The sequence below is a fragment of the Podarcis filfolensis genome, assembly GCF_964270895.1.
Source record: "Podarcis filfolensis genome assembly, chromosome: 13".
In the NCBI taxonomy this organism is placed as follows: domain Eukaryota; kingdom Metazoa; phylum Chordata; class Lepidosauria; order Squamata; family Lacertidae; genus Podarcis; species Podarcis filfolensis.
The window spans coordinates 48,563,949-48,578,743 of record NC_139615.1 but is presented as its reverse complement, the minus strand read 5'-3'; the positions used below and the strand labels follow the sequence as shown (position 1 = coordinate 48,578,743).

Sequence of the window (14,795 nt, the reverse complement as noted above, 5' to 3'; positions counted from 1 at the left end):
AGGGCTGCACTTGAAAGAAACTCAGAGATTGTTTGGTGTGGAGAGTACTTAGAGAGCACAACCAGGGCAGGGTACAAATAACTATTATTATTATTATTATTATTATTATTATTATTATTATTATTATTATTAATTATCCTACACTAACCAGCAATTGCTCTGGAAGGTCTCAGGGCAGCAGTATTTCCACAAACACAAATGGCTTTAGCCATTGAAGCCCCCAATCCATGCACATTTTACTTGGGAGGAAACTCCATTGAACTGTTGGAATTTATTTCCAAGTAGAAGACAGCCTCCAGATCAGGATTGGAAACGTGTGTAAACCGAGGTACCACTGTAGTATACACAGACCAGTAATTTCTCTGGAAGGTCTCAGAGCAGAAGTATTTCCACAAACACAAATGGCTTTAGCCCATGGGTAGGCAAACTAAGGCCCGGGGGCCGGATCTGGCCCAATCGCCTTCTAAATCTGGCCAGCGGATGGTCCAGAAATCAGCGTGTTTTTACATGAGTAGAATGTGTCCTTTTATTTAAAATGCATCTCTAGGTTATTTGTGGGGCATAGGAATTTGTACCTTTATTTTCTTTTCCAGAATATAGTCCGGCCCCCCACAAGGACTGAGGGAAAGTGAACTGGCCCCCTGCTGATAAAGTATGCTGACCTCTGCTAGCCATTGAGGTCCCCAATCCAGGCACGTTTTCCTTGGAAGGAAACCCCATGGAACTGTTGGAATTTATTTCCAGGTTGAAGACAGCCTCCAGATTAGGATTGGAGACCACCCTTTCCCCAAAGATGTTGCCCAAATTGGTTGTTTCTATTCTATTCTATTCTATTCTATTCTATTCTATTCTATTCTATTCTATTCTATTCAACATTGAATTCCATAAAACGATGCTTATCTTAAGTCTGCATTATACCTCCGGCAGTCATGCATCAATTTGGAGCTTTTCCATCATGCCCACTTTCCCTCCCCACTGCACCCCAGCCTGTTACTCTGATTCCCCTCCAGTTTACTCTGAGTAACATTTCTCAGTACAGTGGTACCTCTGGTTACATATGCTTCAGGTTACATACGTTTCAAGTTACAGACTCTGCTAAGCCAGAAATAGTACCTCAGGTTAAGAACCTTGCTTCAGGATGGGAACAGAAATCGTGCTCCGGTGGCAGCAGGAGGCCCCATTAGCTAAAGTGGTGCTTCAGGTTAAGAACAGTTTCAGGTTAAGAACGGACCTCCGGAACGAATTAAGTACTTAACCCGAGGTACCACTGTATTCCCAAGTCTTATTCACCACGCTGTGACATTGTAGGTGCTGCTGATAAAGATTTCCCCGAATGGCAGCTTTATTTCTTTCCCAGAAATGGACCAGGGCTCCTGCCTACCCATTCCTGCATCCACACAGCTGCAAGACGTCCAGAAATCAACATCCCAGAAGCTGACCGCTTCTTCTTGCACTGCTTCCCAATCAGCATCCCTCTCTTTACACACGAGGTGTCCACTGCAGCGGGCAAGGGCGGCCCTTCCCTGGGCATGCAGCAGCAAGACATCTTAGCTGCATTGACGGGGGGGGGGGGGAGACTCTTTTCCCGGCCAGAAGGGGAAAAGCAGAGGGAAAGTTGGGCAATAATAATAATAATAATAATAATAATAATAATAATAATAATTTTTTTAAGGTGCTGGATTGGAGTTGCGGAGAATTCTGGCTGAAGAAAAGCACTTCTGCTCCCTGCAATCATCCTGTTAGAAGAAGCACTTCAGCTTCCTGTTCCTGGTTCCAAGGAAATGGGCGTGAGGAAGCTGCAGGTTCCTCATCCCTGGTCTAAAAAGCAGGTGTCTTCCCCCCAATGATCCTGGGAACTGTAGTTTGTTAGGGGCTCTGGGAACAGCTCCCATTAGCAGAGATCCGTGGAGTCCTAGGAACTCAGTTATAAGGAGGAACCAGGAAGGTCGGAGGAGCTCAGATGCCCCTTTCTTGAGTTGGGGAGGGTGTCCCAGGATTGTGCCTTGCCTTCAAGGGGGACGCCTGGGAGGTGGGGTTTGGTTCTGCTCAAGCTCTAACAGATGACCATATATTGGAGGACAGGAAGGGATTCCCCTCAGATCAGATTGGCTCAGGCATATCTGAGAAGAGCCAGCAAATGTAGCAACAGCTAGACTGGGAGCAGCTGGCAAGACCACAGAACAGCGGTCCTAAAGGATCTACGGTGGCTCCCAGTACGTTTGCTAGAACAATTCAAAGTGTGGATTCTGTATACCTAAAGAAGGGTTGCCACCTGGTTCTTTAAAAACAGAGTTTTAAAATTCCATCCTTGACAGCAAACTTAAAAGGATAGGGATCAGGCTGCAAAACCTTGTTTTGAGCGTGTCCAGACATGAAGCTAGCTGCCTTCCCTCCCTTTGCCCCACTTAAGAAAGAATCAGGCATCAACATGGGAACTTTAAAAATAAGCTTTATTTACTTTATAATCATGCATCGGTTCACATCAACAGTGGCATTAAAAACTGTGCAGGCAAAGTGGTGTTATACATTTGCCGGAGACCCCCCCAAACCCCAGAAATACACAAAAGGTAGATTTTTCATTAATTGGGATATCAATGAAAGTACAGGCTGCACAACTATGCCAGACAAGGAATTCCTGGGCTGACTTTTGCAAACCAGGGTGGCCCGTCTAGCAAAGGGCAAATCTGTTAACACACCTGCGCTTGCTGGGCACACGACCCAAGGGGAAGTGGGGATGAGCCCCAAAGCTATGGTGGGTACACAGCCTATGGTTTCAAGGGAAAGGTCTCTAGAAGATTTTAGCTTGCACAGGGCAGAAGCGTAGTGAGATTTATTTTGTATTATTTCTTTCCACCATCACTGCGTGTGACCCTTTGAAAAGAGGTTCCTTAAACTCTTTAATTTGAGACAAGGAGGCAACAGCGAAAGGCTGAGGGTCCAGGGTGGTCCCCTGAGTCCTGCTGAAAGAACTAATCTGTCAGTTTAGACTTCTGGCTTCCCTGGCATTTCCCATATGTATCCTCTGGGACAACACTGCGCCTATACCACCACTGGCTATTCCTGGTCTCAGCTCGCGTGTGACGTTACAGTTCCCAGATGGACACAGAGTACAACTGCGAGCATTAAAAACTCAGGAGCCACCAGCAACTTCATGCCCTGCGAGTTTGCCCAGCAGCATGGTGTGGCAATGCAATAATTGGGGAATCTGCACAGACAGTGAGAGCCCATTCACATGGGAGCCCATACTGTATCCTGCTTCCTCCACAGGGCCAGGCCTCCAGGGATGAGGCTCCAGCTCCAGCTCCCAGGATGAAGAACCAGACAACATCCCAGCGGTTCCGGGCTGCCAACCCTCGCACCTCTTCCCCACTGCCCCTTCTCCGTGTGGGCATGGCTCCTTCCCGGCCCTACTTGGCGCAGAAGCAGCAGCCAAGGTTTCCACCCATCAAAAGCACCTCCAGAGTTATTTCAGAGAAGGAGGGGACTTTGGTTTCTGCTTCTGTGCTAGGTCAGTCAAGACAGAGCCCAGACACCCGTACGGAGGCCAAGTGGGGAGAGCTGCAAAGATCAGGTAAGCTGCTTCCTCTGTGCCAGGCCGGCCGGGACGGTGCCCAGACGCCCGTAGGGAGGAGAACAGGTTGGGGCAGCTTATAAGATCAGGTAGGAGGAAATGCCCCTTCCCAGGTCCCCCGCCCTCCTGCCCCAGACTGGGGCTAGCGTGGCTGGGAGCTAGGAGCCTGCTGATGTCTCCATTTTCTTTGCAGGGACGGAGCCTTTCCCCAACATATACTTTGCTCTGGTCAAATCCCTGGAGAGATGTGATGAACCTCAGGTACTGGGGCAGAGGGAACAAAGGGGTCCTTCCATAGTTTTTGGCCCACCATAGCCCATTCTCATATGATGTCCTGCTTCCTCCACAGGGCCACACCCCCAGGGATGAGGCTCCAGAGCCAGGATTATTAACAAGAGACCATCGTGGTGGTTCCCGGCCCCTAACCCTGTGCCAGGCTGGCTGAGACGGAGCCCAGACGCCTGTACAGAGGAGTACAGGTTGGGGCAGCTGATAAGATCAGGTAGGAGGAAATGCCCCTTCCCAGGTCCCCCCCCTCCTGCTCCAGACTGGGGCTAGCGTGGCTGGGAGCCAGGCGGCTGCTGATGTCTCCGTTTGTTTTGCAGCGAGGAGAAGGTTCAGCCTGGGAGCCGCTGCATCCTGGGAGGGACTGGAGCCCAGACAAAGGCCTCTCACCCCAGAGGTACTGGGACAGGGGGAAGGACAAAGTGTGGAAAGGCTCAGAGTTCAGGTAGGGGGAAATGCCAATTGAGTGCTGGAGTGGGGGGGGGGAGCAGGCCTGTCTCGCCCCAGCCCCTCACCCCCTTCTTCCAAGCCAGGTAGGAACAGCAATCGTTGGCAGCCAATGGGGACGTTTGCATGGGCACAGAGCCACGCCTCCACAGAGTCAGGCCTCCAGGGATGAGGCTCCAGCTCCAGCTCCCGGGATGAAGGGCGAGAGAACATCCCGGCGGTTCCTGGCTGGCAACCCTGGCATCTCTTCTCCACTGCCCCTTCTCCGTGTGGGCATGGCTCCCAGGCCCTGTTTGGCGCAGAAGCAGCAGCCGAAGTTTCCACCCATCAAAAACACCTCCAGAGTTATTCCGGAGCTGGGGGAGACGTTGCCTTCTGCCTCTGTCTCTCCCCAGCCCCTCACCCCCTCCTTCCAAGCCAGGGGTCTGGCCATTATGTGTCCAGGCAGGAGCAGCGATCGTTGGCAGCCACTGGTGACGTGGGCATGGGCAGCATGGCAGGGGTGCTTGTTCTGTCCCCCTCCTTCCCTGGGTCAGCTGGCCAGACACCCTCGCCAGCACTCAGGCTGTCCCTACAGAAGTTTGGGGGCTGCTCCCCCCGGGGGCCCTATGTCTCCACCGCAGGAAGGCCCTGCCTCCACTGGCTTGCCTGCCCATGGGCTGCTTCCGGGCTGCTCTGTGCCAAACAGGAGAAGGAGAGATGTGGAAGAGTGAGGGAGGGAGGGAGCTGGGAAGGCAGACGGGGGGGGGGATATTGAGAGCGATGTGCCCCTGAAGGAAATCATTGGGGACGGCCCACGGGACCCCTGTCCCCTAGAGAGTACAATGTCCTTCTTTCTTCGCAGGGCCGTGGTTTGGGGAAACCCAAAGAAGCCCAGCAGCAGCCCAGAGGTGCAGGGAAACCCAGCAAAATCCGGAGGTATGCTGTGACCTTGTGTGGCAGGGGAAGGGTTTCCCAGTGATCTTGCCAGCTGGAGGAGGAAGGCCTGATTTAGAGATCCCTATAGTTTTATGGAGAGGGTTTCTCTGTGGTCTTCTTTATGGAGTGGGATCCTCTCCCAAGGCTGCGCTGGGGCAGTTTTAGGATGGCACGACAGGGGCGCTCACTCTGGGCACCACACTGCAGAGGGGGCTAAAACTATGCAGAAGAACAAGAGGGAGGGGTTCCAAATTGTTCGGGTGGTACAGGCAGGGCCGTAGCTAGGGGGTGGTGAGGTAGGCCCCCAACGGGAGCGCAGGTGAGGGGTGGGGCACAAAATCGGCTCAAAAATATGTCCATAAATATGTCTAAATATATAGATGATAATAATAAATATTATCATCTATATATTTATCTTGAACTCCTCCAAGCAATCAGAATAACAGCTTGTTTCTTCCTCAGGCGAGAGGCCCGCCAGAATGAGGGGGGAAAGGCTCCCACTTCAGGTAAGTGGAAATGCCAACTGAGTGCCCCATATTTTAGGAATGCTTCCTTCCTGTGTCCCCCCTCCCTCATGCGTCAGACTGGTGCTATCATCTAGGATCCAGTCGCTTGCTGGTTCCTCCGTTTTCTCTGCAGGGAGGGAGCCTTTCCCTAACATTTACATCGTACTGGCGAAATCCCTGGAGGGACATGGCAAACATCAGGTACTGGGACAGAAGGAAGGGGTTTTTGTGGAACTTCTTTTGGGGGGTCATCAAAAAGGGGCAGTAGTTTTTCATCCGCCCAAGCCCCTTCTCATCAGATGCTTCCTGCTTCCTCCACAGGGCCACACCTCCAGGGATGAGGCTCCAGCGCCTGCTCCCGGGACAAAGAACAACAGACCATCACGGCGGTTCCCGGCCCCTGATCCTCGCCTGCCTCACCCTCCGTCCGTTCTACGTGCGGGCATGGCTCCTTCCCGGTCCTACTTGGTGCAGAAGTAGCAGCCAAGGTTTCGCCCCATCAAGAACACCTCAAGAGTTATTCCGGAGCCGGGGGAGACTTGGGCTGCTGCCTCTGTGCCAAGCCGGCCGGGACGGAGCCCAGACGCCTGTACAGAGCAGGTCAGGTTGGGGCAGCTGATAAGATCAGGTGGGAGGAAATGCCCCTTTCCCAGGTTCCCCCCCCCCCGCCCCAGACTGGGCTATTGTGCCTGGGAGCCAGCCGCCTGCTGATGTCTCTGTTTGTTTTGCAGCGAGGAGAAGGTTCAGCCTGGGAGCTGCTGCATCACGGGAGGGACTGGAGCCCAGACAAAGGCCTCTCACCCCAGAGGTACTGAGACAGGGGGCAGTACAAAGTTCCCCGTAGGGAGGCAAAGTGTGGAAAGGCTCAGAGTTCAGGTAGGGGGAAATGCCAATTGAGTGCTGGAGTGGGTGGAGGGAGCAGGCCTGTCTCGCCCCAGCCCCTCACCCCCTCCTTCCAAGCCAGGGGTCAGGCCATTATGTGCCCAGGCAGGAGTAGCGATCGTTGGCAGCCAATGGGGACGTGGGCATGGGCACAGAGCCAGGCCTCCACAGGGCCAGGCCTCCAGGGATGAGGCTCCAGCTCCCAGGATGAAGGGCGAGAGAACATCCTGGCGGTTCCCAGCTGGCAACCCTCGCATCTCTTTCCCACTGCCCCTTCTCCATGCGGGCATGGCTTCTTCCCGGCCCTACTTGGCGCAGAAGTAGCAGCCAAGGTTTCGCCCCATCAAGAACACCTCAAGAGTTATTCTGGAGCCGGGGGAGACTTGGGCTGCTGCCTCTGTGCCAGGCCGGTCGGGACGGAGCCCAGACGCCTGTACGGAGAAGGTCAGGTTGGGGCAGCTGATAAGATCAGGTAGGAGGAAATGCCCCTTTCCCAGGTTCCCCCCCCCGCCCCAGACTGGGCTATTGTGCCTGGGAGCCAGGCGCCTGCTGATGTCTCCATTTGTTTTCCAGAGAGGAGAAGGTTCAGCCTGGGAGCCGCTGCATCACGGGAGGGACTGGAGCCCAGACAAAGGCCTCTCACCCCAGAGGTATTATGTGCCCAGGCAGGAGCAGAGATCGTTGGCAGCCAGTGGTGACGTGGGCATGGGCAGCATGGCAGGGGTGCTTGTTCTGTCCCCCTCCTTCCCTGGGTCAGCTGGCCAGACACCCTCGGCAGTGGGTGTACTACCTCAGGAGCCACCAGCAACTTCATGCCCTGCGAGTTTGCCCAGCAGCATGGTGTGGTGATGCAATAATTGGGGAATCTGCAGACAGTGAGAGCCCATTCACATGAGAGCCCATACTGTATCCTGCTTCCTCCACAGGGCCAGGCCTCCAGGGATGAGGCTCCAGATCCGGCACCCGGGATGAAGAACCGAACAACATCCCGGCGGTTCCCGGCTGACGTCCCTCGCACCTCTTCCCCACTGCCCCTTCTCCATGTGGGCATGGCTCCTTCCCGGCCCTGTTTGGCGCAGAAGCAGCAGCCAAGGTTTCCACCCATCAAAAACACTTATTCCGGAGCCGGGGGAGAATTTGGCTGCTGCTTCTGTGCCAGGCCGGTCGGGACAGAGCCCAGACACCCGAACGGAGGAGTTCAGGGTGGGGCAGCTTATAAGATTAGGTAGAAGGAAATGCCCCTTCCCAGGTCCCCCCTCCTGCCCCATACTGGGGTTAGCGTGGCTGGGAGCCAGGCACTTGCTGATTGCTCCATTTTCTTTGCAGGGAGGGAGCCTTTCCCCAACATATACTTTGTTCTGGCCAAATCCCTGGAGAGACGTGAGGACCCTCAGGTACTGGGGCAGAAGGAAGGAAGTGGTCCTTTTGAAACATGTTTGGGGAGTTGTAGGAACACTGTCCCCTGTGGCTGTTGCCCAAGCCGCCCTTATAAAAAGAACAGGTAAGAGGAAGGAAAGATTTGCATGGGGCTGGAAGAACACCCTACATGTTGAGCATCAACAGAGAATGGAAGAACCTTCCTGCATGAGAGGAGAAAAGAGATGGTCTCGTCTGGAAGTGGATTCCTCCACAGGGCCACGCTTCAAGAGAATGGTCTCCATCGCCACTTCCCAAGCTGATGGACAAGAGCCAAACTCTGTCATCTGTGGCATTCCAATCTTGCATTTCTGGATTGACTCCCAAAATATGTATGAGCAGGAAAGAGCGATCACATGCACCAGCTCCTTGATTAAGCACTTCTCTCAACATTTGAACTTTGATGTGAGTAAGCAGGTCTCAAGGTGATTTCTGGCTTAATGCTGAAAATACAGATTAATTTTTTTCATAGGGCCACGCTTCTAGAGAATGGTCTTTGTCGCCACTTCTCAAGCTGATAGACAAGAGCCAAACTAGGTCTTCCATGACATTTTGGTCTGGCTTTTCTGGATTGTAAAGTCCTTGCATGTCGCTGGAGGAATCCATGCTACTCAGTGCCTTGCATGTTTTCTGGGATGTCCCGGTTGCTGTCTGAATGTGCCCTTCCCTGAAAGAGGAGAACGGCATGACTGCTTTAGAAAGCTGAAGCCAGCTGGTTCTCATCAGAGTCTTCTCCTCGGTGCCCTTGAAGCTGCAGGTGAAGTCACTCCCCCTTCTCCCCCTTCAGGCTGCTGTTCAGCAGGTGAAGCTGATTTCTGCCCCATGACACTATCCCCCTCCCCAAGGTACGCCTCCCCCTGCTGGGTGGGTGCCGGCTTTGGGGGAGCACAATGGTGGAAGTGATGGACCAAACAGGGGGAGGGGGAGCATCTTCCCAGGAGGATTTTCCATGAAGGCCATGAAATTGGCCATAGACCCCAAATCTATCATCTTCTTTGGCGATCACTTGTAGCCGAGTAAGATTGTCTTCCATGAACATGGTCTTAACAGAGAGTCCATAATGGACTGTGGAGGCCAATTCTGGATCCACACTTCCTTCCACAGTGGGGACATAGGTTTCTGGGTGGGAGTTGATGACAGTGAGGGTTTGCCAAGCGTGCCTTCCTCTTAACTTGTTTCTCCCTTTTGTCCTGAGTTTGTGTGTCTTCAAAGTCCATGACACTGTTGGTAAAGGCTGTTCTCCAATTGGAGCATTTGCAGGCCAGCATTTCCCCATTGTTTACACAACATTTCTTTTAGATCTGCCTTGAGAGAGTCTTTAAACTTCTTTCGTTGACCACCAGCATTACATTTCTAACTTGCTTGGGAAGATGATAATCAGGCATAGCCCAGGTCTGTTAAGCTGCTTTCCAGGTTCTTGGAGAGGGTGGTGTGAGGCATCTGGGAATTAGGAATACCAGCCAAGCCTGGCTCTGTGGCCCTCCTAAATGGAGGTTATTCTGTTTCTGGGCAGCTGGCAGAGCCCCTCTTCGCTGGGCATGGGACTGCCACATCCCATGGCCTCCACAGGAGACTCACAGTCCCTCTCTCTGCGTCTCTCTTCCTTTTTGTCCATTGTCAAATGAGGGAGATGGCGACTCTCATACTGATCCTAAGCTGAAGAACTGCCCAGCCAGCTGACCTCCCCTCTCCAGAACTCACCGCTCTCAACCGACTCTCAACTGCCTCCCCACCAACATTCAAACTCCCTTTCAAAGCCTCCTCCAATCGTCACTCTCCCCCAGAATTCCACTCTCTCTCTTCCACCCTCCCTCCCTGCTTGACATTCCCTTGGGAATCTGAATAGAATAACCTTTGTTACAATATTGCACACAATATTGTTATAGATTGAGGGGGGACATCCCAAACCCTAGAAATTAATAAATGGTAGGATTTGGGATTATTTGGGATGTGAAGGGAGAAATACAAACTGCAGAGGAATTCATGGGCTAGCCTGTGCAAAAGGACCCGGCCAAGTGAGGGCCTTTAAGAAACAATTCAAGGACAAGGAGAACCTAACTGGAAATGCGAAATAATTCCTTCTCCCTTGCCCTGTGGTGTGAACAGAGACGGGGGATTTGAAAGGGAGCCAGGATAATGGTGTGTGTTGAGGAAATGATCCCTAAATGATTGTCAGGGGTTTTGGGAATTGTAGTTCTGCGAGAGGAAAGCCGCAAATCAGAGGATCATTTGGGGGACGTCATGTGATTTAAATGCTCATTGGATGCACTTTAAATCATAGGATCATAGAATGGTATAGTTGGGAGGGGTCCCAAGGGTCATCTAGACCAACCCCCTGCAATGCAGGAATCTCAGCTCAAGCATCCATGGCAGATGGCCATCCCACCTCTGTTCAAAAACCTCCAAGGAAGGAGAGTCTACTGCCCACTGAGGGATTTCTTCCCACTGTCAAGCAGCTCTTGCTGTCAGAAAGTTCTTCCTGAGGTTGAGTCAGAATCTCCTTTCTTGTAACTTGAATCCGTGGCTTCAGGTCCTGAGGGCCTCTGGAGTTGGAAGGGACCTTGAGGATCATCTAGTCCAACCCCTGCAATGCAGGAAGATGCAGCTGTCCCAGATGGGGATCGAACCTGCAAGCTGGGCCTTCTCATCCCCACACCTGAAGCCAAGCAGGGAGTTGAATCAAGGCCCTTCTGGGTGCCCGGAAGATGCTCTGCCACTGAGCCACAGCCCCTCCCAAACAGAAACACACGAAGGGGATTTATCTACCTCAGAGTGACGGGGGCAACCCAGGAAGACGGGCGGGGTATAAATAACTACTACTACTACTACTACTACTACTACTAGTGCAGTGGTACCTTGGGTTAAGGACTTAATTCGTTCTGGAGGTCCATTCTTAACCTGAAACTGTTCTTAACCTGAGGTACCACTTAGCTAAAGTGGTACCTCAGGATAAGAACAGTTTCAGGGGGCTCCCGCTGCTGCCACGCCGCCACCATGCAATTTCTGTTCTGTTCTCATCCTGAAGCAAAATTCTAAGAGTCTGTAACCTGAAGCGCATGTTCTAAAAAGGGATCCCGTGCCTTGGAAATGGAAAAACCATTGGGTGTTGAGTGTCCCAGGATTGTGCCTTGCCTTCAAGGGGGACGCCTGGGAGGTGGGGTTTGGTCCTGATGAAGCTCTAACAGAAGACCCAACGGGTTATCCCACATATTGGAGGACAGGAAGGGATTCCCCTCAGATCAGATTGGCTCAGGCATATCTGAGAGGAGCCAGCAGATGTAGCAACAGCTAGACTGGGAGCAGCTGGCAGGACCACAGAACACTGGTCCTAAAGGATCTACGGTGGCTCCCAGTACATTTGTGAGCACAATTCACAGTGTGGGTCCTGTATACCTGAAGAAGGGTTGCCACTTGGTTCTTTAAAAACAGAGTTTTAAAATTCCATCCTTGACAAACTTAAAAGGATAGGAATCAGGCTGCAAAACCTTCTTTTGAGCAAGTGCAGCCATGAAGCTAGCTGCCTTCCCTCCCTTTGCCCCACTTAAGAAAGAATCAGGCATCAACAGCATGGGAACTTTAAAAATAAGCTTTATTTACTTTATAATCATGCATCGGTTCACATCAATTGTGGCATTAAAAACTGTGCAGGCAAGTTAGTGTTATACATTTGCAGGAGACCCCCCCCCCAAACCCCAGAAATACACAAAAAGTAGAATTTTGATAAATTGGCATATCAATGAAAGTACAGGCTGCACAACTGTGCCAGGCAAGGAATTCCTGGGCTGACTTTTGCAAACCAGGCTGGGCGGGGGGTCTAGCAAAGAGCAAATCTGTTAACACCACACTGCAGAGGGGGCTAAAACTATGCAGAAGAACAAGAGGGAGGGGTTCCAAATTGTTCGGGTGGTACAGGCAGGGCCGTAGCTAGGGGGTGGTGAGGTGGGCTCCCAACAGGGGCGCAGGTGAGGGGTGGGGCACAAAATCAGCTCAAAAATATATCCAGAAATATGTCTAAATATATAGATGATAATAATAAATATTATCATCTATATATTTATCTGGAACTCCTCCAAGCAATCAGAATAACAGCTTGTTTCTTCCTCAGGCGAGAGGCCCGCCAGAATGAGGGGGGAAAGGCTCCCACTTCAGGTAAGTGGAAATGCCAACTGAGTGCCCCATATTTTAGGAATGCTTCCTTCCCTTGTCCCCCCTCCCTCATGCGTCAGACTGGTGCTATCATCTAGGATCCAGTCGCTTGCTGGTTCCTCCGTTTTCTCTGCAGGGAGGGAGCCTTTCCCTAACATTTACATCGTACTGGCGAAATCCCTGGAGGGACGTGGCGAACATCAGGTACTGGGACAGAAGGAAGGGGTCTTTGTGGAACTTCTTTTGGGGGGTCATCAAAAAGGGGCAGTAGTTTTTCATCCGCCCCAGCCCCTTCTCATCAGATGCTTCCTGCTTCCTCCACAGGACCACATCTCCAGGGATGAGGCTCCAGCGCCTGCTCCCGGGACAAAGAACAACAGACCATCACGGCGGTTCCTGGCCCCTGACCCTCATCCTGCCTCACCCTCCGTCCGTTCTACGTGAGGGCAAGGCTCCTTCCCAGTCCTACTTGGTGCAGAAGTAGCAGCCAAGGTTTCGCCCCATCAAGAACACCTCAAGAGTTATTCCAGAGCCGGGGGAGACTTGGGCTGCTGCCTCTGTGCCAGGCCGGTCGGGACGGAGCCCAGACGCCCGTACGGAGGAGTTCAGGGTGGGGCAGCTAATAAGATCAGGTAGGAGGAAATGCCCCCTTCCCAGGCCCCCCCTCCTGCCCCATACTGGGGCTAGCGTGGCTGGGAGCCAGGCACCTGCTGATGTCTCTGTTTGTTTTGCAGCGAGGAGAAGGTTCAGGCTGGGAGCCGCTGCATCACGGGAGGGACTGGAGCCCAGACAAAGGCCTCTCACCCCAGAGGTACTGAGACAGGGGGCAGTACAAAGTTCCCCGTAGGGAGGCAAAGTGTGGAAAGGCTCAGAGTTCAGGTAGGGGGAAATGCCAATTGAGTGCTGGAGTGGGTGGGGGGAGCAGGCCTGTCTCGCCCCAGCCCCTCACCCCCTCCTTCCAAGCCAGGGGTCAGGCCATTATGTGCCCAGGCAGGAGTAGCGATCGTTGGCAGCCAATGGGGACGTGGGCATGGGCACAGAGCCAGGCCTCCACAGAGTCAGGCCTCCAGGGATGAGGCTCCAGCTCCCGGGATGAAGGGCGAGAGAACATCCTGGCGGTTCCCGGCTGGCAACCCTCGCATCTCTTTCCCACTGCCCCTTCTCCATGCGGGCATGTCTTCTTCCTGGCCCTACTTGGCGCAGAAAGAGGAGCCAAGGTTTCCCCCCATCAAGAACACCTCAAGAGTTATTCTGGAGCCGGGGGAGACTTGTGCTGCTGCCTCTGTGCCAAGCCGGCCGGGACGGTCTAGCAAAGAGCAAATCTGTTAACACACCTGAGATTGCTGGGCACATGACCCAAGGAGAAGTGGGGATGAGCCCCAAAGGTATGGTGGGTACACAGCCTATAGTTTCAAGGGAAAGGTCTCTAGTGGGCTTTGGCTCACATACTGTATCCTGCTTCCTCCACAGGGCCAGGCCTCCAGGGTTGAGGCTCCCAGAAATACACAAAAAGTAGAATTTTGATAAATTGGCATATCAATGAAAGTACAGGCTGCACAACTGTGCCAGGCAAGGAATTCCTGGGCTGACTTTTGCAAACCAGGCTGGGCGGGGGGTCTAGCAAAGAGCAAATCTGTTAACACACCTGAGATTGCTGGGCACATGACCCAAGGGGAAGTGGGGATGAGCCCCAAAGGTATGGTGGGTACACAGCCTATAGTTTCAAGGGAAAGGTCTCTAGTGGGCTTTGGCTCACATACTGTATCCTGCTTCCTCCACAGGGCCAGGCTCCAGGGTTGAGGCTCCAGTTCCAGCTCCCGGGATGAAGGGCAAGAGAACATTCCAGCGGTTCCCGGCTGACGTCCCTCGCACCTCTTCCCCACTGCCCCTTCTCCGTGTGGGCATGGCTCCTTCCCAGCCCTGTTTGGGGCAGAAGCAGCAGCCAAAGTTTCCTCCCATTAAAACAGCTTCTCGGGTTATTTCTGAGAGGGAGGAGACTTTGGCTGCGGCTTCTGTGCTAGGCTGGTTGGATGCCCGAACGGAGGAGAAGTGGGGAGCCCTGATAAGATCAGGTAGGAGGAAATGCCCCTTCCCAGGTCCCCCGCCCTCCTGCCCCAGACTGGGCTAGCGTGGCTGGGAGCTAGGAGCCTGCTGATGTCTCCGTTTTCTTTGCAGCGAGGGAGACTTTCACCAACATATACTTTGTTCTGGTCAAATCCCTGGAGAGATGTGACGATCCTCAGGTACTGGGGCAGAGGGAACAAAGGGGTCCTTCCATAGTTTTTGGCCCACCAGAGGCCCATTCTCATATGATGTCCTTCTTCCTCCACAGGGCCACACCCCCAGGGATGAGGCTCCAGCGCCTGCTCCCGGGATGAAGAATGAGAGACCATCATGGCGGTTCCCAGCCCCTGACCCTCGCCTGCCTCACCCTCCGTCCGTTCCCCATGCGGGCATGGCTCCTTCCCGGTCCTACTTGGCGCAGAAGTAGCAGCCAAGGTTTCGCCCCATCAAGAACACCTCAAGAGTTATTCCGGAGCCGGGGGAGACTTGGGCTGCTGCCTCTGTGCCAGGCCGGTCGGGACGGATCCCAGATGCCCGTACGGAGGAGTTCAGGGTGGGGC

The 14,795-nt window shown here is 53.2% G+C and overlaps 1 protein-coding gene and 1 long non-coding RNA gene across 2 annotated transcripts; both read left to right on the top strand.

Annotated features, from left to right (window-relative positions):
* Positions 1-2,457: 2,457 nt before the first annotated feature.
* On the top strand, positions 2,458-14,684 carry LOC310748055 (uncharacterized protein). The gene is made up of 7 exons (XM_083583587.1): positions 2,458-3,508; positions 4,008-4,073; positions 4,177-4,253; positions 5,148-5,221; positions 5,684-5,727; positions 7,936-8,003; positions 14,504-14,684. The coding sequence occupies exons 1-7, from the start codon at positions 3,310-3,312 to the stop codon at positions 14,660-14,662; spliced, it is 687 nt and encodes a 228-aa protein (XP_083439713.1). The 5' UTR covers positions 2,458-3,309; the 3' UTR covers positions 14,663-14,684.
* Positions 11,886-12,568, top strand: LOC310748209. The gene is made up of 3 exons (XR_014541203.1): positions 11,886-12,174; positions 12,308-12,375; positions 12,496-12,568. It is a non-coding gene; the product is annotated as an uncharacterized lncRNA (long non-coding RNA).
* Positions 14,685-14,795: the final 111 nt, after the last annotated feature.

Bases quoted from the DNA above. Each gene is read 5' to 3' on its own strand.
- LOC310748055 (XM_083583587.1), top strand. From the start codon at position 3,310: ATGAAGAACCAGACAACATCCCAGCGGTTCCGGGCTGCCAACCCTCGC. The intron at 4,074-4,176 runs GTAGGAGGAAAT...TTTGTTTTGCAG, and splicing joins GGGGCAGCTGATAAGATCAG to CGAGGAGAAGGTTCAGCCTG. The intron at 8,004-14,503 runs GTACTGGGGCAG...CTTCCTCCACAG, and splicing joins AGAGACGTGAGGACCCTCAG to GGCCACACCCCCAGGGATGA.